General features: G+C 43.2%; 1 protein-coding gene across 1 annotated transcript in view; it reads right to left on the bottom strand.

The window, feature by feature from the left end:
- Positions 1-23,190, bottom strand: part of CCDC198 (coiled-coil domain containing 198) — a 42,365-nt gene extending 19,175 nt beyond the window's left edge. The window contains exons 1-2 of the mRNA XM_075532050.1: positions 22,971-23,190; positions 18,857-18,939 (exon numbers count right to left, since the gene is read on the bottom strand). Coding sequence (XP_075388165.1) covers positions 18,857-18,939; positions 22,971-23,190 — 303 coding nt within the window. The remainder of the gene's footprint in view (positions 1-18,856; positions 18,940-22,970) is intronic.
- Positions 23,191-27,360: the final 4,170 nt, after the last annotated feature.

Here is a 27,360-nt window from a genome sequence, read left to right as displayed (position 1 = left end):
GTTTACCCATGAATATCTATCTATAATAATATAGATAGATATATATCAACTCGTGCGTTTGCCTTTGCTGCAAATATATCCATGAATGTTGTAGAACATAAGGGGGCAACGTTATGGAAACTTCTCAGACATAACCAAATATGTCTTCAGGGAACGTTTTCTCTGGGGGATCAGCATCATAGTCTCTGGAGAGCAAGAACAATGGGAATATCAGAGTAAGAGAATATTCTATCTCTTACTTTTGTGATAGTGACTAGGGTCTTAAAAGTCTGTGTGCAGCCACCTAAAGCCCAACCACTGGTCTCTTCCCGTATGGAAGAAAGAATGATGAAAACGGAAAGACACCAGGAAACCAATGGTCCAAGGACTAGCGCACCACACAAACAGTAGTCTGCACAGCCTTCAGGTCAGAACTAAATGGTGCCCGGCTACTTCTACTAATTGTTCCGAAAGATCCTGGACAGAGTGGGAGAAACATGTGGAGCAGAACTAAAAATCAAAGAAGACATCAGTCTTATTTCTTGGGTAGACGCTGGTAGAACCAACAAGACTATGGCCCTTGGTCCCCTGCAGATCGTGAATTGAACTCTCCCCCAGGTCTGACTAACCAACACTTGAAGGTCAGAAGGACAAAGTGGAGAGGGCAGAAGAGGAGGAGGAATGCAAACAGGAAATAAAGGGAGAAAGCAAAACGGGATGGTATGCTGAGGAGGCTGCAAAACACTGTGTGTGCATGATTGAATATAAACCTGCTGATGTGCTCTAAAACCTTCACTGATTTCACAATGAAAACTGGGGAAAAAAGGTCAATTGCTAATTACCGTATATATTTGAGTATAAGCAAAGGCACCCAATTTTACACCACACACACACACACACACACACACACACACACAAACAACCTGAGGGGCTTTTTCAGCATTAAAAAAGGGCTGGAAGTGAGGAATTACTAAACCTGAATGAAGGCCAAACATGATGGTGGGACAAGAGAAAAGTAAAAGGAAATAGAGGAAATAACCAGGAGGCAAAGGACATTTATAGAGGTCTAAAACAGGCATGTACATATGTAAATATCTATATAATGAGAGGAGACTAGAACTATGTGCTCATATCTATATGTTAAGAATTAAGGTTACAGATGGGTATTGGGGCTCAACTCAAGTACTCCCTCAACACAGGAACACTTTGTTCTAACAATCCGGTACTCTGTGATGCTCACCTTCTCGACATGGTCACTGAAGACAAAATGGGTGCTTAAGTAAATGTGGAGAAGAAAGCTGATGGTGCCCGGCTATCAAAAGATATAGCGCCTGGGGTCTTTAAGGCTTGAAGACAAATAAGCAGCCATCTAGCTGAGAAGCAACAAAGCCCATATGGAGGAAGCACACCAGCTTGTGTGATTACGAGGTGTCTATAGGATTAGGTATTAAACATCTAAGACCCAGAACAAATTCATACCCAATGTGCATGGGGGAGGGGGACATGAAGTGGAGACCCAATGCCCATCTGTAGAAAATTGAACATCCCCCGACAAAAGGGTCACAGGGAAGAGATGAGTCAGTCAGGGTGCAGTATAGCACCGATGTAACACACAACTTTCCTCTAGCTCTTTGGTGCTTCCTTCACCCCACTATCATGATCTCAATTCTACCTTACAAATTGTTTAGTCTAGAACATGTACCCTGTTTCAGATACAAGCCCACAACACAGGTACTACAGGGCCAACAATGAGAGTAGTGATACCAGGAGGATTAGGGGAGGGTCGGGGGAGAAAAGGGCAATTGATCACAAGGATCAAACTATAACCCCCTCCTAGGGGATGAATAACGGAAAAGTGGGTGAGGGGCGATGGAGGACAATCTACAACTTATCAAGGGTTTGTGAGGGAGGGCGGGGAAGGGAGGGGTAAGAAATGAGGCGCTGATATCAGGGGCTCAAATGGGAAGAGAATGCTTTGAAAATGATGACGATGGCATATGTGCAAATGTGCTTGACACACTGGATGAATGTATGAATTGTGATAGAGTAAGAAAAAAAAGTAGTTGGAAAAAAGTGCTACAAAGCCTGGGCTTTTACTCGAGCATATATGGTAAATTAAGATAATTTATACTCTGGGTGTGATATTCTGCAATTATCAAGCATAGACTGAGATGCCAACTTGGTTTTCAAAGTGTTCAGAATTTAAAAAGAGAGGGACCGAAGGCATGTGCTGAGCTTCTAGTCCTGGTTTAGGGGCATGACCCATGTCTTCCTCTCCTTCCCTGTAGAACCAGTTCCTGGTCCCTCCCAGCCAACAGTCCTTTCTATTGGATCAACCCAAAAGACAGGGGAGAGAAGAGGGGGTGGGGGAACGAACTCATCTCTATGTTAAGTATGTACCGGGCAATTGGCATTTGTGGTAGAAAGTGGTTTTTTGTCCCAGTCTCACCTTGGGTGAAGAATAGGACTATATATTTTGCCTCTCTGGAGATTTTGGTGATTTATTGGGTTGTGTTCCACTGGCCTCCATCTTAAAAATTAAAAAAGAAAATAAGGTAGCTCCAATACAAGGGACCATAGAGAATGTGTCGCTAGACTATATTACTGAAAAATGGCATTGGAGGAAGCCATGAGTTTTCAAGAATTTAAAAACATGGACCCATAAATTATTATTATTATCAGTTTGATTAGTACTTCATCCACATCCATAAATTCTTAGGGCCAGGGTTTTACTTTGATGGCATGAATATATGACTAATCAAAAACCTTTTTAATTTACAGGTTCATGCTACTTAAATAGGCAGTTCTGATAAGGGTTAAGGAGTAGATAGCTTCAAGAACATTCTCTAGGCACCCACTTTCACCCGGCCTTTGAAAAGAATCCCCCAAATCACATTCTTCCCCCACAAAGGACACTAGATGGCAGCAGCTAACATTGCAAAATAGAATCCCTACATTTAATTATTTGGCTTGGCAGGAGAAGCATTACAAGGGTGGGAAAAGGGCATTTTCAAAAAAAACCAGTCAAATGAAATTGCCTCGGAATTCTGAGTTCGATTCTACATCCACAAAAATGTTCCTGTTCCTTCCAGGGAGGTGAGATCTCTGACTTTGTCATCTTCCCAGAGGACACAAAGGGAGGGATTACTAGAGAATGGGCAGCAACAGTCCCCTTTTTAATTTCGTGGTATAAAATGTGTATTCTTTGACCAAAGAGTTCTAGGTTACTTGGTATAGCATGGCACGTAAAGCAAAAGGAATTGTAAGGAAATCAGGTCAAGACTTCAAGTCACGGAACTTACTGATGCACGTGACCCTGACTGAGGAAGCTGCTTTTGGTGATGAGCAAGGAAGGGGAGGGAAGGTCAATAGGAGCAGCTCGAAGCCGTGGAAGACTTGGTTGGTGCCACGAACACCAACCAGGAAGCATGTGCTCTTTACCACTCTGGGAAGAAAATAAAGGCATTCTGAGTAGCCTGGTCGCAAGAAATTAGAAGGCCAAGGATGAATTTCTGTTTAAGGCAGGGCAATGAGTTTGTTTCAATAATATATGTGGACCCAAACATCTAGCAATGAGAAATAAAACACAGCACTAACACAATGGGTCAGGGTTCAAAACAAGGCGGAATATCTCCACAGCTCAGAAAATAAGACACATGCAGAAAAGGGAACAAAATTGAGAGTGGTTAATCCACCCAACATTCAGGGCTCCTGGTGTCTGTGGGCTGTTTCTTTGGAATCAAAGGGAGCCAGACATGCTCCTTATAAAATGAGAAACCAGAGGCAGCCTCTCAATTTGAAATCAGGGCTGACTTGTTCCTCATTGCTCCATGCTGTGTCGAAGACCTGCATCAAAATTTACGCAGCAAGATTTGTTTTAGAAGCATTTTCAAAGTGAATATGAAGAAGCTAAGACTTTACACCAATATATTCAAAAGCTTAGATATATGAATAATTCTGTAGAAAAACTGAGCCATGCAGAACTAAGATTTCTGGGTCAACCAGAAAGTGTGAGAGAAATTGAGTGAGTTTCATATATCGATTCTTACTCCGTAGAGTGCAGTGGTTGGCTTGCACGCATCGGCCGCTCTGAAGGAGGACGGTGCAGCCTCTGCCCTCTTCAAGATTACAGCCTTAGAAACCCCAGAGGGCAGTTCTGTTCTGCGGTGGAATTAATTCAGTGGCAGCAGGTTTATATAAAATATTGTGCAGACTGTATAAGAGGGAAAGATAAACAATTATTGACAAGACTGATATTACCTTAATGGCAAAAAGACAGTGTATGCAAATTATAGAACAACTTCCCTTATGAAAACAGACATTAAAAACTTCAGTAAGTCATATCCAGTCATGTATTTGTATGTCTCATCATGTCACGGATGCAAGCATGACTCAACATCCCCAAATCCATTCATGTGCATATCCTACATCAACAGAGGAGAAGGAAACACACAGGACTGATTTAATGTAGAGAAAACAGTTCATAAAATTGAACGCTCACACAGGCTGGTGTGCTTCTTCCATGTGGGCTTTGTTACTTCTGAGCTAGATGGCCGCTTGTTTATCTTCAAGCCTTTAAGACCCCAGACACTATCTCTTTCGATAGCTGGGCACCATCAGCTTTCTTCCCCATATTTACTTGTTCACCCGCTTTGGCTTCAGCAGTTGTGTCAGGAGGGTGAGCATCGTAGAGTGCAAATTTAATAAAGAAAGTATTCATGCATTGAGGGAGTGCTTGAGCAGAGGCCCAAGGTCCTTCCACCACCTTAATACTAAACCTATAAATATAGACACATAGATCTATTTCCCCATCTTCATATATATATATTTGCATGTACATGCCTTTGTCTAGACCTCCATAAATGTCCCTTGACTCCTAGCTCTTTCCTCCATCTCCCTTGACTTTCCTCCTGCCCTACTACCATGCTCCGACCCCACCTGGGCTACAGCTATACCTCTTCTTTACGTAACCTTACCCTTGATCATTCCCCACCAGGCCTGCCACTCCCCCCTCACTACCATTTTGGCTCCCATGTTGTTCCCTTGTCCCTGTGTTTGTTAACACCACTTCCTTACCCCCCTACATCCCCCCACCCCAAATCCCCCTGGAATTGTCGGTCTCATTGTTTTCCTCCAGATAGTTCATCCAGCCTGTCCTATTCAGACAGACCTGTGGAGACACTAACATGCACGAAAACAAGACAGAGGAAAACAAAGCAACAGTATACAACCAGACAACAAAACAACAAAAACCACTGACAAAGAACAAAACAAAACACTTCATGAAAGAAAAGCTTGTAGTTAGTTCAAGGATCCTTTGTTGGCCCTTAGGAGTGTTTTCCAGTCCAGTCTGTTGGGGCACCATGCCCTGGCCCCAAAGTCCTCTTTCAGCATTTCCTGGGGACCTTTCCACTCCATTCCCTTGCTGTTCCGCTGCACTCCCCCAGTGCTTTGCCTCGATGTGGTGGGATCAGGTCAGGTGCAATTCCCACACTGTGTCTCCGGTGCTGTCCCCTGTATCGCCCTTAGTCACTGAGGGGCATCATGTCTCATAGTGAGGCCAGCCATGTGTTCTCTCTGTGGACTGGCTGCTCTAACCAGGAACATCATCCTCACGGCCTGGTGGGCCAGGCTGTGCTCCACTGTCTCCTCCTGCCCCTTCATCTGCTCCCGTGTGCTCTGATCAGATATGTCCATCTCCCGGAGCTGCAGAATCAATGTTGTCCTTTGGAACAAATTCTTCTCAGGGGAGGGGCAGGAATCCACTTAATTTTTGGTGCTGGGGCCAGCCTCCCAGACCTCTCCACTGGTTCCCTACTCCACGCCGGGATATTGCATTCACACCTTGCGGCACTGGGTTGAAGTCTGGCCCCACTTTCCCTGTGGAGATATAAACAATACCCTCCCCTTGGGTGGGTTAGTGCCCCATGACCCCACTCCCCTTTTCTTCCTTACATTCATCCTTTTATTTTCCTTTCCCCACCTCCTCCACCATTGTCTACCATGTGATCACGTGGTCCCTAAGGGATCAGTTATCAGGCATCAAAGAACAAAAAATCATATCATTGTCTGCACACCTCCATGATACGATCACCGAAGACAAACGAGTGCATAAGCAAATGTGGCGAAGAAAGCTGATGGTGCCAGGCTATCGAAAGAGATAGTGTCTGGGGTCTTAAAGGCTTGAAGGTGAACAAGCGGCCATCTAGCTCAGAAGCAATAAAACCCACATGGAAGAAGCACACCAGCCGGTGTGATCACGAGGTGCCAAAGGGACCAGGTATAAGGCATCATATAGAAAAGAAAAAAATATATATATATATACCATAGTGAATGAAGGGGGAAGTGCAGAGTGGAGACCCAAGGCCCATTTGTTGGCCACTGGAGATCCCCTCATAGAGGTGTTTAGGAGAAGAGATGGGTCAGTCAGTGTATGATGTAGTACCAATGAAGAACACAGCTTTCCCCCAGATCCTGGATGCTTCCTCGCCCAACTACCATGATCCGAATTCTACCTTGCAGGACTGGATAGGGCAGAGGTCGTACACTGGTGCATATGGGAGCTGGAGGCACAGGGAATCCAGGGTGGACGATACCTTCAGGACCAGGGGTGTGAGGGGCGATGCTGGGAGAGTGTAGGGTGAGTGGGTTGGAAAGGGGGAACTGATTACAAGGATCCACATGTGACCTCCTTCCTGGGAGATGGACGGCAGAGAAGGTGGGGAAAGGAGACTCTGGATAGGGCAAGATATGACAAAATAACAATCTATAAATTATCAACGGCTCATGAGGGGGGGAGCAGGGAGGGAGGGGGATAAAAAAAAGAGGACCTGATGCAAAGGGCTTAAGTGGAGAGCAAATGCTTTGAAAATGATTAGGGCAAAGAATGTACGGATGTGCTTTATACAATTGATGTATTTATATGTATGGATTGTGATAAGAGTTGTATGAGCCCCTAATAAAATGTTAAAAAAAAAGAATATCATTAGGGCAAAGAATGTACAGATGTGCTTTATACAATTGATGTATGTATATGTATGGATTGTGATAAGAGATGTATGAGCCCCTAATAAAATGTTTTTAAAAAATTGAACTCTCAGCTGTAACAACGCTCAGATCACTAGGAATAAAGGAATGTTCATCGATTAATAAAGGACCTTGGGCCAGGCATCTTTTGTTCCTTCAGAGACACTGCCACATTTCTCGACTCCAGTCTCTTGATTGGTAAGGACTGAGTCAGCACTCTCTCTGTGGTGTTCTGGCCTCCTGAGGGGCTTAGCTACTGAGGAGAGCTGGCAGGAAATCTGATGGGGAAAAAAAACAACAACCACAAACTAAAAAGTGAAGTCAGGTCATTTATTCCTCAGACTCCCTCCTTGCAAAGTGATATCAGATTGGCAGAAGGCCAGCTCAACAGAAGGTCAATGCTCCTCTCACAGTAGTTTTCTCTCTCCTTCTGGGTTCCAGGAATCTCTTCCTTCCTGTTGCCTAGCCAGTGGTGGTGACCCTGCAGCCGCCACTCAGGATGATTGCAGTGTCACTGTGGTCCCTCTAAAGTCAAACCTCTGTAAAGAAAACATCCTTAAATCATCCTCAGTTGAGGGTGACATGTGTTTCCTTTTGGAACGCTGACTGGTACAAGCCTCTGTCACAAACTTACTGCACACCTCATCCTTGGCTTTAAAACCAGATGATCATTGCTTGTATTTAAGGTCGCGAGGGAGTTGCAGCCAGTGCAAAGAGAGATAAGTAGAAGCGGCAAGTGGGAGGAAGAGGGGCAAATATCTTATTGGTAGGAGAGACATATTATCTCTCTAGAAAATTGAGAACCTAAAGACAATTAGTAGGTATGTTAATAAAGTTATGGAATATAAACATCAATATATAAAATCATTTAGAAAATTAGACGGGAAAATAGATGCCATATGTCATAGGGAGTAAGAAAGCTTGTAAGGCACTTTGCCAGTCAGAGTTAGATATTATCTGGCCAGGTTATGCTCAAAACTCACTGCCATTCTCATTCCAACTCAAAGGGACCTTAGGGCTTGCATCTGAGGCTGTAAGTCTTTTTTTTTTAAACAGTTTTGTTGGCATTTAATCCACATATCACACCATTCAATAGTTCAGTCATATCAAGAAGAGTGGTACAATCATTACCACAATCAATTTTAGAACACTTTCTTCCCTGCACCCCCACCCCTGTTTAAATCCAGGCTGTGAATCTTATGGGAATGGAAAGCCTCATTTTTTCTCCCACATAGCAGCAGGTGTATTTGAACTGATGAACCTAAAGTTAGGAGCCCAATACACTATCTCTGTTTTAGAAAACGTTTTATTAGGGGCTTTTACAACTTTTATCACAATCCATACATACTTCAATTGTGTAAAGCACATTTGTACATTCATTGCCCTCATCATTTTCAAAGCATTTGATCTCCACTTAAGCCCTTGGCATCAAGTCCTCTTTTTCCCCCTCCCTCCTCCCTCCCCCTCCCTCATGAGCCTCTGATAATTTATAAATTATTATTTTGTCATATCTTGCCCTGTCCGATGTCTCCCTTCACCCCCTTTTCTGTTGTCTGTCCCCAAGGGAGGAGGTCACATGTAGATCCTTGTAACTGGTTCCCTCTTTCCAACCCACTCTCCCTCTACCCTCCCAGTATCGCCCCTCACACCCCTGGTCCTGAAGGTATCATCCGTCCTAGATTCCCTGTGTTTCCAGTTCCAGTGTACATCCTCTGGTCTAGCCAAACTTGCAAGGTATAATTCAGATCATGATAGTGTGGGGGTGGGGGTGGGGAGGGAGGAAGCATTTAGGAACTGGAGGAAAGCTGTATTCTTCATTGGTGCCATATCGCACCCTGACTGACTCATCTCCTCCCCTAGACTCCTCTGTGAGAGGATCTCCAGTGGCTGACAAATGGGCTCTGGGTCTCCACTCTGCACTTCCCCCTTTATTCACTATGGTAAGATTTTTTTTTTGTTCTAATGATGCTTTATACCTGATCCCTTCGACACTTCATGATCACACAGGCTGGTGTGCTTCTTCCATGTGGCCTTTGCTGCTTCTGAGCTAGATGGCTGCTTGTTTACCTTCAAGCCTTTAAGACCCCAGACGCTATACCTTCTGATAGCCAGGCACTATCAGCTTCCTTCACCACATCTGCTTATGCACCCGTTTGTCCTCAGCAATTGTATCATGGAGGTGTGCACCCAATGATATGATTTTTTGTTCTGATGATGCCTGATCCCGTCGGAACCTCGTAATCGCACAGGCTGGTGTGCTTCTTCCATGTGGGCTTTGTTGCTTCTGAGCTAGCTGGCCGCTTGTTCACCTTCAAGCCTTTAAGAACCCAGATGCTATATCTTTTGATAGCCGGGCACCATCAGCTTTCTTCACCACATTTGCTTATTCACCTGCTTTGTCTTCAGCACCAACACACTATTCCACAAAGGCTCCTTTGGTCAGGCTGTTGGACTGAGTTATTCAATCGAACACTCATCTGAAGTGAAGGGTTGGTGGTGACGTGATTACAGTCTGTCGTGTGTTCACTTGAAGGAAGAGTGTCCTCAGTAGTTTGGCGAGGCTGATCAAGGATCCAGTCTGTGAATGGTCTCAAGAGCAGGGCTGGAGTTGACGAGTAGAGGAATTCCCACTTGTAGAACCTCGCTTTGGCTCATGTCTCAGACTTCAGTCTGCCCTTCCTGATAGCGGGTGCTATGAATTTCCGACCTATTTTACCCTCTCCATAAACACATTGGCCTTTTCAAACAAAAACAATATTAATATATAGCTCCCATTGGCTCTGTTTCTCTGGTTGAACCCTGACCAAACCAGGTGCCTAGAAACAAACGTGCTTGCACAAGATCCCCGTGGAGACTATGGAAAGACTTAAATGAAATGTGCATAAATACAGCTATAGGCTACCTGCTGGTTTTGAAGATTCAATATTGTAAACATGGTCCGTTTTCCTCCAGTTTAGTCTCTGCATGGAATAGAATGTCAAGCAGAATATTGGTGCAGTTTTTCACGGAACTCACCACGAAGCTCCCCATCTGAAGTGGCTGAGAGCGGTTGCTCCATGGGGGAGCAGAGGCATGCGAAGTAGGAGAAGAAGGTGTGTGCCGGGAGAGGAGGACTGTAGCTTACAGGCACGTAATAAAGACAGTGCAGAACCCCTTTCCCGATACTCACACAGAGCACTGCAAAGGAGAGAGCGGGCTTGGGAACAGGTGGGTGAAACTGGTCAAATACAGAATGACTCAATAAAGGGTGCCGCTGCCAGTGACGAGAAAAGTAAAACGAGATGACAATTCCTGACCCGCACACAAATAAGCTTCAGATGGATTAAGACTCACATATGAACATTTTCTGAACCCTTGGGGAAGAATAAGATCTTAGACAAGATACGAGAAACATAAAATATAACAATCAAAACTCAGGAAACAGACATTTAAATGAAAATCTTTACGCCACCCCTCCCCCCACCACCCTGCAGAGCCCCCCCCTCCCCCACTGGTTCAGGGTTCTCTGGCAGAGGCTTTAAAACCTTACCAGTTCCAAGTTGGCGAACCTTGATTCATGCTCTGCTCTTTATTTGGGGAGTAGATGGTCAGGAAGTGGCGAGGGCCAAGTACGTAACTCAAATTATTTAGGATGCAATTAGATTTGGTTTAATAATTAAAGATACTTTTAGAATTTTCTTTGGCAGAGATTAGGCTATTAATTAGCATGTCATGGGAACCCGGCATTTATTATTCTCTCAAAAACCCATTTGTGGTGGAAAATGTGCTGAGCCTCATTTGTGAAGATAATTATAGTTGATCACGTTGGGGGTGTCTGCCAAGTCCCCAGTGACTTCCCTCTTCTGTGCGAGCTGGCTTCAGAAGCTGCAGCCCACAGTTCTGCTGCACGAACATGTCTTCTGGCCAGGGCTCATTGGACCAGAGCTGGCAAGATGAACAAAGAGGAACCAGTAAGATTTTCTCCCAGGAATTTAGAATTGATAGTCCAGAGAGTCAGGTCTCTTTGTTTATTTGATTAGAACTAGAGAATGCAAAGTCAGGGTGGCCATTCCGCGCACTGCTCCTGACAAGCAGAGGCAGCTGGTCTGAAGGGAGAAAGAGCTCAGCCAAGGCGCAGAGAGACGTTCAGGGGAGGCACACAGAGTTCTTCTGCCTTTCAGGAATTTGTTGTTACTGTTGTTTGGGTAGCTCAGATGTTTTACTTCACTTAATAATTTTCTTTGGAAGAGACAAGCTCACTCTTATTACCCACCACCATCTCACGGGTTGTCATACTCCGGTGGCACACATATTGCTATCATGCTGAAAGCTAGGCCACCAATTTCCCCCCAACCATTTTATTAGGAGCTAGTGCAGACACCATACCACTCCAGCATTGGAGCATATCAAGCAGTGCTGTACAATATTACCACAATCCATTCAAAGACATTTCCTTCCTTCTTGACCTTGATATCACCCCCCCACCCTGCCCCCACCATACCACCCCCGGGACCCTTTATCTAGTTATTGTCTCTATAGACGCACCTATCCTGGGTTTCATATACCAAAAAACATAGAAAAACACATAACAGGGAGCCAAGAAGTCTGCCAACAATGAAAAAATACAACAGAGACAAACCACAATATGAAAAACCTCACAGAAAATGTTAAAAACCAGATCAAGCACAGAGTGTATCAAAAGGGAGATTACGTGACAAGGTTTGAACCATTCAAGTCAGATGTGTCATTTTAATCTACTATAGTCATCTCTCCAATACTCTCTGATATGCGGGTTGTTCCCACCCCTCAAGTATGGTTGGAGGGCAATCACTGGAGGCTTACTTCCTGTGTAGCTCTTGCAAATGTATCTTGGGCCTCCAGTGTCAGCCATCGCCTTCTGCACCCCAGAATCTCACGGTGAATGCTCTGATACCATTCCCTCCTTTTGATTTGGATTCTATAATTTACAATCTTTGGATCACAGATGCTGGTGTGCTTCTTCCACGTGGGTTTAGTTGACATTTCACTTAGAGGGCTGCTTGTTTGAAAACAAGTCATTAAGACCCCAGATGCTATTCTTTCTGATAGCCAAACACCATCTGGTTTCATCACCCTACTCTACTACAGCACCTATATCTTCTGGGTTTCCTCCATGAGGGTGGGTGTTGAATAGGGCCATGTTGTAAGAACTAAGTGCTCTTAGAGTGGAGCTAGGATCAAGTACAAGGCCAAAATCCATTCCTGAATTTATGTTTTTTTTTTATCTGCCTTAGGCTCACCTTAGAGACACTCTTGTTAATTTATGGTAGAGAATCTGGAGCACAAGGACTTTTGGGTTAAGTGTCATTGACTAGCCCATGGCACAGATTGTAAAACACCATTGAGAAAGGGAGATTGAACAAGTGTGGGGTAATACATATCTCTTCTTTGAACTCCAAGTGCCTCCTACCTTTGGTTCACAACAAAATACTCCAAGACCCTTATAATACATCACATTGGTTGCTACAGCTAGTCAACCAGGCTTCTAGTACAGTGGTGTTAGGGGTCTGTACTAGCAGAGCATATTCCCAGATGGGATGATGGACTTCATTTTCTTTCATTCATCTGTTCATTCATTCACCACTCATTCACTACTTCACGAAATTTTAAATGGGAAATGCTAAATGATTGTGGCTGCAGATATTAAGAGAGATGAAGATGGCCTGGGCACTGAGTCATTGGCTTAAGTGGTTCGAATGTGAGAGTGCAGTGTACACAACAACATGCTCTTTTTGAGTGTGACTGACTGTTGACAGAATCAAAGCTCATTGCGTTATTAGCTTAGTGGTAATAGCTATAAAAGTACATTATGCATTATAGAATGCTACATAAATACTTTTCAGTAATAGCTACAGTAATAAGCTTCTAGTTGAACTAATTAACTTAGAGTCTTCACGGGAACATCTATTTAACACAGTATTTTTAAAAGAAGTATTAAGATTTAGGATTAAAATGTTTTATGTTTGCTATGTGTGCCTAGAGCTATGTTTAAGCATTTGAGAATTAGATACTCAGTTCATGTACTTATACTTCATGCGCTTTAAGCAATGGTTTCAGGTTTCTATTCTTTTTGGGAAACTCACTGCCGTTGAGTCAATTCTGACTCCGGTGATGCTATGAGACAGTAGAACTGCCCCTGCAGAGTTCTGAGCCTGGAACTCTTTACAGGAATACAAAGCCTCATCTGTCTCCCTTGGTGAGCTTCGTGACCTTTAGCCACTGACTTGTGGTTAACAGACTGACTTGTAGCCCACTATGCCACCGGGGCTCCTCTTCTGGGCAAAGGACTTCAAATAACGATTTTAATTCAAGTTATACCAATAATGATTGTGAATGTGGTAGTTACACAATTTCATGTCAACTTGATAAAAGAATGAAGGGGTGGAGTCTAGCCTGTCAATCAGATCACAGCCTGAAGATGTCTCCTTTTGGGTGTGGATTCATGCGGATTCAGGGAAATCCCTTCCTCCCTCCCTGGAGATGGGACACACTCTCTCTCTGCTTCACCTTCTTGTTGAAAAGCCACATGGAGCCACACTGATGGCAGCCAGAGCCCTGGAGATGCGTCCACTGCTATTGGATCCACAGGACTTTCCACCCACCGGCCTGTGATCTTCCTGCATTCGGCCTCATTGCTATGTGAGTCTGAAGAGGAATTCATGAGCTAATATAGGACGTATGGGCTAATGTAGAACTTATGGACTTGATCTGGACTGGGCTGGAATGTTCTAGTGGTGCATAATTACTTCTTGATATAAAGTTATTTCTTATACACAAATGGATGTCTCTGGATTTGTTTCTCTAGTAAACCCAGTCTCACACAGTGAACTTCTGGAGAAAAAGTAAATTAAAACAAATGAAAATGGCAAAAATTCCCAACAAATGATCCCAGTGTCCCCTGGGGAAGAGTTCAGGCATCTGGGTGAATTGTGTAGGAGGTGGGATTTCATTACAATTAAAAAAACATTCATATGTCAGTGATAGATCCTGCTTCTTTTAGCTAATGCTCAACTTCAAGGACCCACTCAAATCTCTTTCCCTTTCTGTGCTGAGCATTCTCAGAATATACAGCTCTCTAGGGAAAATCCATGAAATATTCAGTAAGGCGAATGCATGTGAAACTCTTTATAGCTTATAATTCTATAGTAAAATTAAAAATTTAAAAAGAATATATAAGAAAATACTGAAAATTGCAAAGATTATCAAGATCTTCAATTTCCCTAGCTGCACAAGAAAACAGTGTGAGGGTGCTAGTCCTTCGGAAATGCTTCTGTCTCAAAGATGGGAACCAGGCAGGGGTTTCCTATTGGAAAAGTAGGAAAAAGACTAAAATTCAAGTAACAAAATAATTGTGATTTCCTCCGTAGTTGTGCTAGGCCGAGCTGATTAGCGAAACAAATCCGGCGACGCTCATTTTTTGTGAGAGAGCATTATATCAAGAAGTAGTTATCTATCAGGAAAACATCCCAGCCCAGTTCGGATCAAGCCCATAAGTCTGATACGAGTCCATAAACCCCTCTTCATACTCACATAGCCAGAAGCAGTGATGCAAACACAGGGAGATCACAGGCCAGGGGAGGAAGTCTTGTGGATCAAATGGCAGTGGAAGAATCCCAGGGCTGTGACAGGTCTCCCAGTGGCTTGCCAGCAGAAGGGTGAAGGCAGAGAGAGAGAGGAGGGTCTGCTTTCGGAGAGTCGTTGATCTGGGACACACCTCCACAGGAGGTCAGCTGCGACCTGATGGACAGGCTAAACTCCACCCATATCTTCTCACAGGCGCCATGTTGGCGCAAAAAACCCAACTGTCTGAAATAAAGGAGCTCTGGTAGCATAGCCCGGTACCTGTTGGGCTGTGAACAGGAGGCGAGCAGTTCAAAACCACCACTTGCTCTGAAAGGATCTACTTCCATAAAGAGTTACAGTCTCAAAAACCCACAGGGACAATTCTACCTTATCCCATAGAGTCACTATGAGTCATAATGGATGTCATGGCAGTGAAGTTTTGTTCTGTTTTGAGTTCTGAAATAAGTTATGTGTCATTCACAGTCAGACCTGGCAGTGAAGACATTTGTTGCTGTGCTGTGTGACTTTGAGTCACAGACTGTTCCTGCTGCATCACATAAATGATTATGTTATTATCATACCATTGTTGCAGGTTGAACTGGTTCCCCACATAGATATGTTCAAGTCCTAACCCTCAGTACTTATGATTGTGATCTTATTTGAAATGATTTTGGGAATAGATCGTTACAAACATACACACATTAAGATAAGGTCTTACTGGAACAGAGTGTCCCCATGTTCAATAACGGAATGCCAGGTGATTTTGGAGGGAGAGCTTACAGTGATTAATCTGCAAGCCAAGGACTGCCAAGGATTGCAACCACCCGAAGCTAAGAAAAGGAAAGAAATAATCCTCCTCTACAGGGTGCAGAGGGAGCACAGCCTTGCTGGAACTTTAATTTAGAACTTCTACCCCCGTTAACATTGAGACATTCTGTTTTCTTATGCCACCCGAGTTTGTGGTAGTTTGTGATGGCACCCTTAGGAAACGAATACAGCCATCACGATTCACTGACATTAGATGCAAACAGCACCTAACTGTTCTGACTTATGTACAGATTCAACTTAAAGATAACAATAATAAAATTCAATTCCAAGCCAGATTTAGGCATGGAACGTGTTGGCCATCCAGGGACTGCCTGGATACAGGATGGTGTCCACACAACGTTCAATCACACCATGTACTATTTCACAGAACTTACCATGGACATTAAGCCATGTGCATACATCCATAGAAAAGCCCCGGTTGTGTAGACGTTACCAATTGGGCTACGAACTGCAAAGCCAGCAGTTCCAAACCAGCAGATGCTCCATGGTAGAAAGATGAGGCTTTCTATTCCTATAAAGAGTTACTGTCTTAGAAACCAGCAGGGGCAGTCCTACCCTGCCCTGTAGGGTTTCTACAAGTCAGCATCGACTCAATGGAAGTGATACACACACACACACACACACACACACACACACACACACATAGATCACTGATATATATATATATAGATATACACACATCATAAGTGTATGTATGTGAAAAAAATATTCACAAAAATCTAGCTCAAAGGTTCTCAACCTGTGGGTCTCAACCCCTTTGAGTGTCAAATGACCTTTTCACAGGGGTCACCTAAGACCATCGGAAAACACATATTTCTGATGGTCTTAGGAACAGAGATACCGCTCCTCTATCGTCTCCAGGGGGGTCCGCCCACATGCAGATACGCCCACATATGAGTACTGGGCCTGAAGACTTACCCATGCTACACCATGCCTCAAGACAAAATTTCATTTATTTGTCATTTGAAAGAAATATTTCACAATATATAATTATATATTGTTTTTGTGATTAGTCACTATGCTTTAATTATGTTCAATCTGGAACAATGAAAATACATCCTACATATCAGATATTTCCATTATGATTCATAATAGTATCAAAATGATAGTTATGAAGTAGCAATGAAAATAATTTGATGGTTGGGGGTCACCATCACATGAGCAGCTACATGAAAGGGTCGCAGCGTGAGGAAGGTGGAGACTCGCTGAGCTAGAGGAACAGGGGAGAGTGGTTCAGTGAGTTGTAAGACTTAACTAATAGCCATTTTTCTCATCTCTTAGATACAAATGACACGTGAAAGGCTAAGATAGTCAGGTGTCTAGTTTTTATGTGGCATTTGGAGCATTTGAACTTTCTGCACAGAAAAAGAAATTGCATAAATGCAGGGCCAGGAAGTTAACAAGATAGACACACACTACTGAGCATGCTATTGGCTAATGCCTTCCCTTTTCTGTGAGCTCCTTGACCTTGAGAGACAGGGCATCCTGGTAACAGTACAGATCCCTAGGCAAAAATGCAGAGTTGTGTTTAGCAAGGCCCTCAATGGATCCCAATGTAACTTTCCAAACAGTGACAGTGCAACCACTCGCTCTCTCCCTCTTCCCCCACCCCCAGCAGAAAATGCGCTGACTTGTATTTGTTAATCAGCTTAATATCTATCTCTATTTTTGTATAAAACACTTGAGTGCAAAGGCTTGGCCTCCACCGATACTGCAAAGAGTGCTGCTGTAGTGAACTCAGGACAGTTGAAACTCAGTCTGAAGTTAATTGTAAGCAAGCATGTTGATAGCAAATGTACAATGTCTGTCTTTGGTTATTGTTTGTGTTGACATTCCTTGGTACTCTATTCTCCATTAACCAGATTCCCTTGCACCTGGGATGTACAGCGTGTGGTCATCATGGGACCAGCAGCCAAGAGACCAATGTGAGAGACACCGTGGTGAAGAATTCAGAGGAGGGAGTCGGAGGCTTGGGCAAGGAGGGTAGGAATGATAGGAACTGCTGCCTTGGAATCCCATAAGTTAATAACCATCGTGATAAAATGCTTGTGATAGAAAGATGATAAAGATCACCTACATGTTGCATTTGAGGACACAGGCTTTGGGGAGCTGATGATTCACGAATTCAAGTGTGTCCTTGTGCAAGTTACTTAACTCTCTGAATCATGTATATAAAATAATTCTCAGTGGTGACTATAAGTATTAAATTAATGACATGCATAGATCATGTTGGCTACTATAATGGTTAACTTGCATGAGGTGGTAATTAGATAATAGTTATTGTTGTCTTATTATTAAAAGTGATTTTTCTGTACTATCACTGAGTACAAACTGGTGCATAAGCAAATGTGGCGAAAAAAGCTGATGGTGCCCGGCTATCAAAAGATATAGCGTCTGGGGTCTCAAAGGCTTGAAGGTAAACAAGTGGCCGTCTACCTCAGAAGCAACAAAGCCCACATGGAAGAAGCATACCAGACTGTGCAATCATGAGATTTCAAAGGGATCAGGTATAAGGCATCATCAGGAAAAAAAAAATCTTACCATAGTGAATGAAAGGGGAAGTGCAGAGTGGAGACCCAAAGCCCATTTGTCAGCCACTGGAGATCCCCTTGCAGAGGGGTCTAGGGGAGGAGATGAGTCAGTCAGGGTGTGATGTAGCACCAATGAAGAATACAGCTTTCCTCCAGTTCCTAAATGCTTCCTCCCCCCCAACTATCATGATCCAAATTCTACCTTGCAAGCCTGGATAGAGCAGAGGATGTACACTGGTGCAGATAGGAGCTGGTGGCACAGGGAATCCAGGCCGGATGATAGCTTTAGGAACAGGGGTGTGAGGGGAGATACTGGGAGGGTAGAGGGAGAGTAGGTTGGAAAGAGGGAACCGATTACAAGGATCTACGTGTGACCTCCTCCCTGGGGGACAGACAACAGAGAAGGGGGTGAAGGGAGACATCGGACAGGGCAAGATATGACAAAATAACAATCTGTGGATTATCAAGGGCTCATGAGGGAGGGGGGAGCAGGGAGGGAGGGGGAAAAAAGAGGACCTGATGCAAAGGGCTTAAGTGGAGAGTGAATGCTTTGAAAATGATGAGGGCAAAGAATGTATAGATGTGCTTTACACAATTGATGTATGTATGGATTGTGATAAGAGTTGTATGAGTCCCTAATAACATGTTTTTTTTAAGTGATTTTTTCTGTAGTCATCCAATCAATTCCATTCTTGTGGATCCCACCATGCCTCAGTCCTGGCTTCCTCTTGTGACTTAATTTTTAAAATAAGTTCTAAAAAACCATCGTCTTTGCTACTGACACCATACTCTTAAATAATGGACTCATTGACATCTTGCTCATGATCAATATCCTTTTATGCTTATAGTTAAAAAGCAATGTTACCATTAATCCAAGAAATTCCTTATGAAGCCTTTTAAATTCATCTTACTTGAAGTCTTCGAGGTGGATGCCTCTTAATAATGCTCGTTTCTCTCTGTTCCAGTGGGATGTCAAAATACATGGCCCGGGGTACTTGAAGGATTGGGGAAGAAACAAGAACAAACCCTTAAAAACAGGTTATTCTTCAATTTGTTCACCACTTATCATTTGACCTCATGAACAGGATTTTGGATCTAATCCGTACGTTGACCATTAGGATGAAACACGCTAAGCTGGAATACAACCTGAGCACAGATAATAAAAAAATAGCTGCAACACAGGATTTAATTTCTGTTTTCCTCACTTCCTTCCCAGGTTGATTTTTAGAGGAAGCTCTGTGAAACTAACAATGCATCGACTACAAATGTTATTCAAATATATAATTTGGCCTAAAATAGAAACTAATGAGATTTATTTTAATTTTATAACACCCACCCCCCATATATAAACATGAAATACAAAATAAACTTTAGGACATGGAAAGCAATTCCTTTGAAATAAATTAGCTAGATTAGATAGCTTGTGTCTGGCTACCACTACCAACCACTCTGAAAAGAGGTATTAGAAGGTTCTGGGTAGGATTGGAGACAGGATAAATCTGGAACAAAATTTAAAATCATAAAAAAGACCAGGCTTCTCCGTTAGGTAGAGGCTGGTGGGACCCCTAGACTATGGTCCCTAGCTACTCATCAGGACGGGAACGGAAGTCACCCCATTGCTCAATTTTCAGCTGCATAATGGACAGGTCTAGGAGGCAAACAATAATACTGGGAAGGTAAGTACCCATGAGAACTACTGAGCTAAAGAGGGAAGCATCTGCCCAAGGACAAGGGCAGAAGGCAGGGAAGCTTAGGAGGCAGAAGGGAATGGCAATAGGAAATACAGGGTAGAAATGGGCTTGGTGTATTGTACTTTTTGAGGATTACAATTGAGGACATGAAACAAAATGTAGATGAGCTGTTGAAAGGAAAATTGATGTGCTTTGTAAGCCTTCAGCCAATTTACAATAAAGAGTTTTTCCTTTTTTTAAACAAAGGGGTTTCTCTAATTTGTAAAGGAAAAAGATTGTCTTAATACTAGATTAAAAAATAGATGCTTTTTAACAAAACAGTTAAGAGGTCTCACTACTCATTTTTATGCTATGGTTTGAGTGAAAGCACTTCATTATTTGGTTGTCATGGGGACTGCATCAGGCAATTATTTTGACCCCTGATTTAGAAGTAAAGAAAATGGATTCAGCAACTTAATGAACGTCAATTTGACATTTGATGAGACTGAGTTAGAACATGAGTCCCATGAAAATAGTAATAAAACTACTGTTCCCTGGCTATTTATCGTTAATGTAATTTTGATATTTCAAAATTTAGCACCTTTAGTATTGGGGACTCTGGATAGAAGCTTTGAATTCAAAAAAGGAATTTTTCAGTGAAACTGGATGGAACATTCCCACTCAGGTGCTTAGGAAGTTGGTGAGCATAAAAACAAGCTGTATAGATCCAGTCAAAAGGTACCAGTTCTATAAAATGAGTCAAGAAGCTCATTCTAGGTAAGGCCTGCTGGGTGGAAGAGAAAACAAAGCGTTCGACCCACGTACTCCAGTAAGGACATTTTAGGTCATGGGTTTTGTGGATGGTGTAAATTGCTTATGTGCTCAGCTGCTAACCCAAAGGTTGGTAGTTTAAGGCCACCCAGAGAGACTTCAGAATAAAGGCCTGGGGTTACATTTTGGGAAACTTGGCCATCACAAATCCCGGCTCTGCGAGGATATGACTGAGCCTGCCAGGAGTTGGAGTCATATTAAAGGCAACTAATTATTTTAATTGTTATTGATCCAGCATGTGTACACACACACACACACACACACACACGAAGGAATAGATATTCCTGTTTCTTAGCTGACATTTTACCTATATGGCAATAGTGAAAAATCAATTTGACCATTTAGTGTATCAACATACATTTGGTAGTAACACACTTTCAAGTAGGTAAGGAGAGTAATGCTGATGCTTATGATGACGTGGCAGCTTGGCTGGGCCAGGATTCTCCGTGGGTTGACAATGATATGACAATGGATCCTGGCAGTTTGTACAGGTGAAGTCACAGGGGTTCTGGTGCTCTAGTGGCTACATGTTGGGCTGTGACCTGCAAGATCAGCAATTCAAAACCACCAGCTGCTCCTGGGGAGAAAGACAGGCCTTTCTATTCCTGTCAAGGGTTCCAGTCTTGGAGATACACGGGGGCAGCTCTACCCTGTCCTATAGGGTCGCTGTACGTCGGACTTGGAGGTTTTTAATGGTGTAGTCCTCCTTATTTCATGGTTGGATGTGATCATCTTCCATTTTTGCATAAAGCTGAGTTTTGTGTAAAGCTGATTTTTGCATAATGACCTGGTCTTTGGAACCGAACGTGTTGACAAGTGAGAAATATGTGTACACACAGATACAGACACGCATACAGACATGCACACAGACACAACCCTACAGTGACAGGCGTAGCTATGCACACACAGACACACACTCTGACAGACACACGCAGACAGACATACACACACAGACACAGATACACATGACATAGGTACACACATGTGAGTGCACATACAGACACACAGAGACACATAGATACATATGCAGACACAGACAGACAGACAGACTCAGGCACACACATAAGCATGCACACACACACACAAGCATACACAGACATAGATACACACGCAGAGACACATGCTCCCAGAGTAAGGCAAAAAATATTGCCATGAAAATCACGGAACCCTTTATTTAAAAAAAAAAATCTAAATGTCAAGTGATTCTCTCTTGACCCTTCATCTAGTGACTTCCAGCTCTCGAACCCTTTCCCCACAGAATTCCGTGCAGCTTCGGCATCCTTGCGGGCCTCAGAGTCCTTTGAAATGTTTTCTGAGTTTGCAGAACAAAAAGTGGTCAGGAGCCAAGATCAGGGTAATAAGGTTGGAGGTATAAAGTTTCCCCAGAGTTTTTCACAGGAAAGTCCCTGCTGGCCTTGAAGAACCAGTAGATGTATTCCCATGATGGGGAAATACTTCGTGGCCTTTTTCTCACCAATGGAGTTTTCAATTTTCTTAGACTTCTTCGTAAACAGCTCCCATGACTTTACTGTCGTTCAAGAAAATCTATCAAGATCACCCACTGGGAATCTCAACAACAGTCCCCAGCACCTTCTGAGCTGACAGCTCTGCGTTGAATTGAACTGAGTCAGCAGATTCCCTTGGAAGCAACTGTTGTGACATTTTTTCACCGCCCCACCCACTGCACCAGTGAAAATAAGAGAGCAAATATTATTGTGAGAACTTGTCTGTAGCCATCCACTGATCACAGAGGTACGTTTAAACATGTTTTGTTTGGAATGAACCCATGTATGTATGAAATTGGAGTCCTAGCAGCAGTACTTTTTGACTCACCTACATGTGTGTGTGTGTATTTCCCAAGTTAGATTATTTAATTATGTGGCTCTCATAAAACATTTTATATGCCTTTAAAAATATTCAGGGTTAATTATGGCCACTTGAGGCTCACAGCTACCAATCATGTGGGCAATAATCTTCTCAGTGTTCTGCAGATGACTATGACGGATTTGGGAAGGGGGTGACTCATCCAATCATCTGTACTGCTATAAATCCATTTTGGCTTTTTTTGGGGGGGGTGGGAGTGGGGAGTTTCCAAATTTACACTAGAATAGATTTACTTTAAATGGGACACTTTCAAAATAACAAAGCCCTGATGCATTGAACTGTAGTGAAGAATGATTTAAATGTAGACGAACTAAAACATATGATTGCTATCATTTACCACATCAATATCGATATATTTTTAAGAGCCCGGTAAACTGGTGTGTACACATTGCAAGCACGATAAACTAAGTGGAAACAGTCTTTCCCCTCATATGAAATTATGTAACGTTCTTTTCATAGTTGACGCATCTGTTCCAATACGCCCAGAATAAAACTTTTGATTACTAAATATTCAGTCCCAATAAAAGATAGTCCCTTATGTGTCAGTAATTTAGAAACTTGCTGAATTACAATCATTTACATCTACCACTGACTATTTTTGGCCCAGATACCTGAGTCCCATACTGGGTTTTACATTTACCTGCAGAATGTCTTCCATACCAAGTCTCCCGTAGAGGCGGCAGCTGCCCTTCCACAGCTCTAGGCTGGTCCTGGGGTCTTGGGAAGGAATATGAACTGTTTTCCTCTAGATTGCGATTGGATGCGAAGTCCACAGAGCAGACAGAGGAAGCTTCTCCTTTGTCTTGTCGGGGCGCTACTCTGATCACCCTAGGGTGAGCCTTAGAGTGGTTTAGGCCCATTTCACCTTGAAGACCTTCAAAGGAAACCCATGGTGGCAGTGGTAGGTAGAGCCTTGAAAGTAGCTTGTTCTAATCAAGGGATTTCAGAAGTTTTCACATCTTTACAAAGCGGTCACTTCCTTCCGGCTCCCTTTCTAGTCCTAGCTCACCCTGCACTCATTCTTCTGGCCACTTCCTGGGAGGCTTGTTTCCATGGTTACATCCTTTCTGCTCCTGCATGGTCATTCCAGACCCAGAGAATCCAGTTAAACATTGACTTCGTTATGCCACTTTCTGAGAGACTCAGTGGTAGGAAATAAAAACCACTTTTGATCATTAAACAAACAAATCTCTAACAGCAGAAAGGCCGCTACCAGAGATGTTGAAGAGAGGGTTAGAGAAGTCTTAAACTTGACCCTTTCATTGCAGGCCCCTGAAAACATCATTAGTAAGAACCGGCCAACTGGGAATGCTATGGCACCCTTGATAATGAGGAGACGCATGCTTGGTTAATCTTTAATTTTAATTAAAGAATGTTATCTTCCAAATAGGTAAGCAAGAAACAAGTAGCTAAAGCATTTCTCTGTCAATAAATTGGATGGCTTACATTCCAATGACCTTCCTCCATCAAGTCAGTTCTGACTTAAAATGACAAAGTAGAACAGCTCCTTCAGATTTCTGAGACTAAATCTTTACAGTCATCAATGGCCGATACCCACGAGACTGAAGACAGGTATGTCGTCATGCTCTGACTTTCTCACCTATGCTGGCTTCAGCCATCCCTTTCACAGAACAATCTACTTCTCCGCTGGGTTCAAGGAGTCATTGCAGTGACCACACAGGGTTCACAGAACACACTCACCATTACAGCATTTATTAAGGAAATTTACAGGTTACAGATGCTCAGGGTACAATTTTGGGGCAAGACAGGCTCTTCTCAGCCATGTCTGAAGGCAAGCCTCTCTGATCTTTGGCCTCTGAGCTACACAGGCCTTTGCCTTTGCCCTGTTGGGCAATGATCCAGAGTTCTCCTAGAGCCACCAATAAATGCTATGCCATATGCCTCGGGCTGCAGGCACTCAGCTGTAGCTCCATTGGTCAGCAAGCCCAGCCCCCCCCCCCGCCCGTTAGGTGCCTTAAAGGAGCCCCACAACACAAGTCAGCCTCCTGAGGGATGGCCCCCAGCTTTACTCACTCTGTGGGCTGTGAAGTCCGCCACGCTGTCTTAGGCTTTGGCTCTTGGGTCTGCTGCTGCCATTCACCTACCACTTGTCTGGGATCATAACGCTGACCTTGGATTAAGGAGGCTCAGTCAGCTGGGGTCCAAAGGGCACACTGCAATTCTGACTCTTCTCTCTGAATGGTAGTGAAATCCCTCCCTTCCCATTTCTGAGACAGCTCATTTTACACCCAGGAGAACCACAATCTCAATTAACCTTGAAAATTGCTCACAATTGAATGGGACAACCTATCACCATCTTTCCCCACCTTCTCTTACCCAGATCCATCAGGAACAAAAATCATTTGGTAGAAGCTACAAAGATTATGGCTAGCAGAGTCATATTAAATAACTCATGGCACTACATCCACGGGCTTTCATGACCAACCTTTGCTTAGCAGCCAACGTTTAACCCCTGCACTACCCAGGCTCCATGGAATTGAGTTTGAATGAACCCCTCAGGATCAGTGGTGAGAGCAGCGATACTGGGAGGGTGGGGTGGAAAGGGGGAACCAATTACAAGGCTCTACAACAGAAAAGTGAGTGAAGGGAGATGTCGGACAGTGTAAGATATGACAAAATAATAATTTATAAATTATCAAGGGTTAATGAGGAAGGGGGGAGCAGGGAGGGAGGGGAAACACGAGGAGATGATTCCAAGGGCCCAAGTGGAAAGCAAATGTTTTGAAAATGATGATGGCAACAAAGATACAAATGTGCTTGATACAATGGATGTATATATGGATTGCGATAAGAGTTGTACGAGCCCCCAATAAAATGATTCAAATTAAAAAAAGAAGAACATTAAAGGAGGGCAGGAAGATAATAGGAATTTTATCTGAGGAGTAGGGGGCAAAGTTCTAAAATAAATGGTCCAAACACAGCCTATTAAATTTTTTTAATACATTAAAAAAATCTACAAAGAAATGTGCTGAAATATTGAGTTCTTTTTGTGTGGTGGGATTAAGTATCATTTTAATTTTATACTTTATCCTTAGAAAAATAAATCATTGTTAAGTTCTAATTGTTCATGCCCATAGATTACTTACATTTATTTTAAAATCATATTCTCTTATACAAAAAGTACAAAGGTATATATTCTTCATTTTTCAAAAATTCATTTGCTAATAAGCTAATGCAGTCTTCTTTAAGAAATCTGTGCTATGAAACCAGGGATGTGAGTAGCCTTAGAAAGTGGGTTCTTCTTCTTTTTTGTCATTTTACTGGGGGCTCATACAACTCTTATCACAATTCATCCATCCATCCATTGTGTCAAGCACATTTGTACATTTGTTGCCATCATTGTTCTCAAAGCATTTGTTCTCCATTAAGCCCCTGGTATTAGCTCTTCATTTCCCCCCTCCCTCCATATTCCCCACTCCCTCATGAACGCTTGATAATTTATAAATTATTATTTCATCATATCTTACACTGTCCGATGTCTCCCTTCACCTACTTTTCTGTTGTTCATCCCCCAGGGAGGAGGTTATATGTGGATCCTTGTAATTGGTTCCCCCTTTCCACCCACCCTCTCTTCACCCTCCCAGTATCGCCACTCACACCACTGGTCCTGAAGGGATCATCTGTCCTGGATTCCCTGTGCTTCCAGTTCCTATATGTACCAGTGTGCATCCTCTGGTCTAGCCAGATTTGTAAGGTAGAATTGGGATCATGATAGTGGGGTAGGGGGGAGGAAGCATTTAAGAACTAGAGGAAAGTTGTATGTTTCATCGTTGCTACACTGCACCCTGACTGCCTCATGTCCTCCCCATGACCCTTGTTGTAAGGGGATGTCCAGCTGCCTATAGATGGGCTTTGGGTCCCCTCTCTGCACTGCCCCTCATTCACCATGATATGATTTTTTGTTGTTTGATGCCTGATACCTCATTCCTTCTACACCTTGTGATCACACAGGCTGGTGTGCTTCTTCCATGTGGGCTTTGTTGCTTCTCAGCTGCTTGTTTAACTTCAAGCCTTTAAGACCCCAGAAACTATATCTTTTGAAAACCGGGCACCATCAGCTTTATCCACCACATTTGTTTACACACCCTCTTTGTCTTTAGCCTTTGTGGGATACAAAAAGACTTTTCTCCAGCTTTGTCTCCCCCAAAGATGTGCCAAACATTCAAGGCTGTTTGCCAGCACGAGGTGGGAGGTCAGATGCTTAGGGCTACTATTTTCCCTGGAGGCATTCAGCCATCCACAGCAATCTATTGTTTATCCCACCATAGGTTGGGCTCACCCCCTGCTGTTAGTGACAATGGATTGCTTCCCCTGAAAGCAGAGTCTCTAGCTCAAGGACAATGAAGGCTAGGCCGCCATCATGAATCCAGAATCTGCCCATCTTGTATCCTCAATACCTCCCCTTCCCATTGAGTGTATACCCCTAGGTCATCCCCCTCATTATTGTAGTACCTATAGTACACCCCCTTCCTGTGTCGTATGTCTTTACCTGTATCTAGGGGGCTGGCATGCCCACAATTAATATAATCCTTGGTTAGCTATAAATGCTCCTCACTCCTGTTCTCTCTGCCCATGCTGTGTATGGATCTGGCTGTTGAGATCATGGCCATCCAGGAGAAGAGCATGCTACTATGAAATGTGTCTGACTTCTTTATTTTACTCTCTCTCCCGTCTCTCCGGTTTCTCTATGACTTTACTGCAATCTTTATATATCTTAACCATACAGTTGAGCCTACTGAACCTGTGATTAGTTGTAGGGGGCTGGCTTACCCTCACATATCGTGTCAGGAGGTTGAGCATCATGGAATGCAAGTTTAATAGAACAAAGTGTTCTTGCATTGAAGGAGTACATGAGTACAGGCTCTGTGTCCATCTGCTACCTTAATACTAAACCTACAAATATATGTACAAAGATCTCTTTCCCCGTCATCATATATACATATATTTACATATGTACATGCCTGTCTTTAGACCTCTATAAATGCCCTTTGCCTCCTACTTCTACCCTT

This window comes from Tenrec ecaudatus, chromosome 14, assembly GCF_050624435.1.
Source record: "Tenrec ecaudatus isolate mTenEca1 chromosome 14, mTenEca1.hap1, whole genome shotgun sequence".
Classification (NCBI taxonomy): Eukaryota; Metazoa; Chordata; class Mammalia; order Afrosoricida; family Tenrecidae; genus Tenrec; species Tenrec ecaudatus.
Note: the sequence above shows the minus strand (reverse complement) of the source record. Positions and strands in the feature narration are given on the sequence as shown.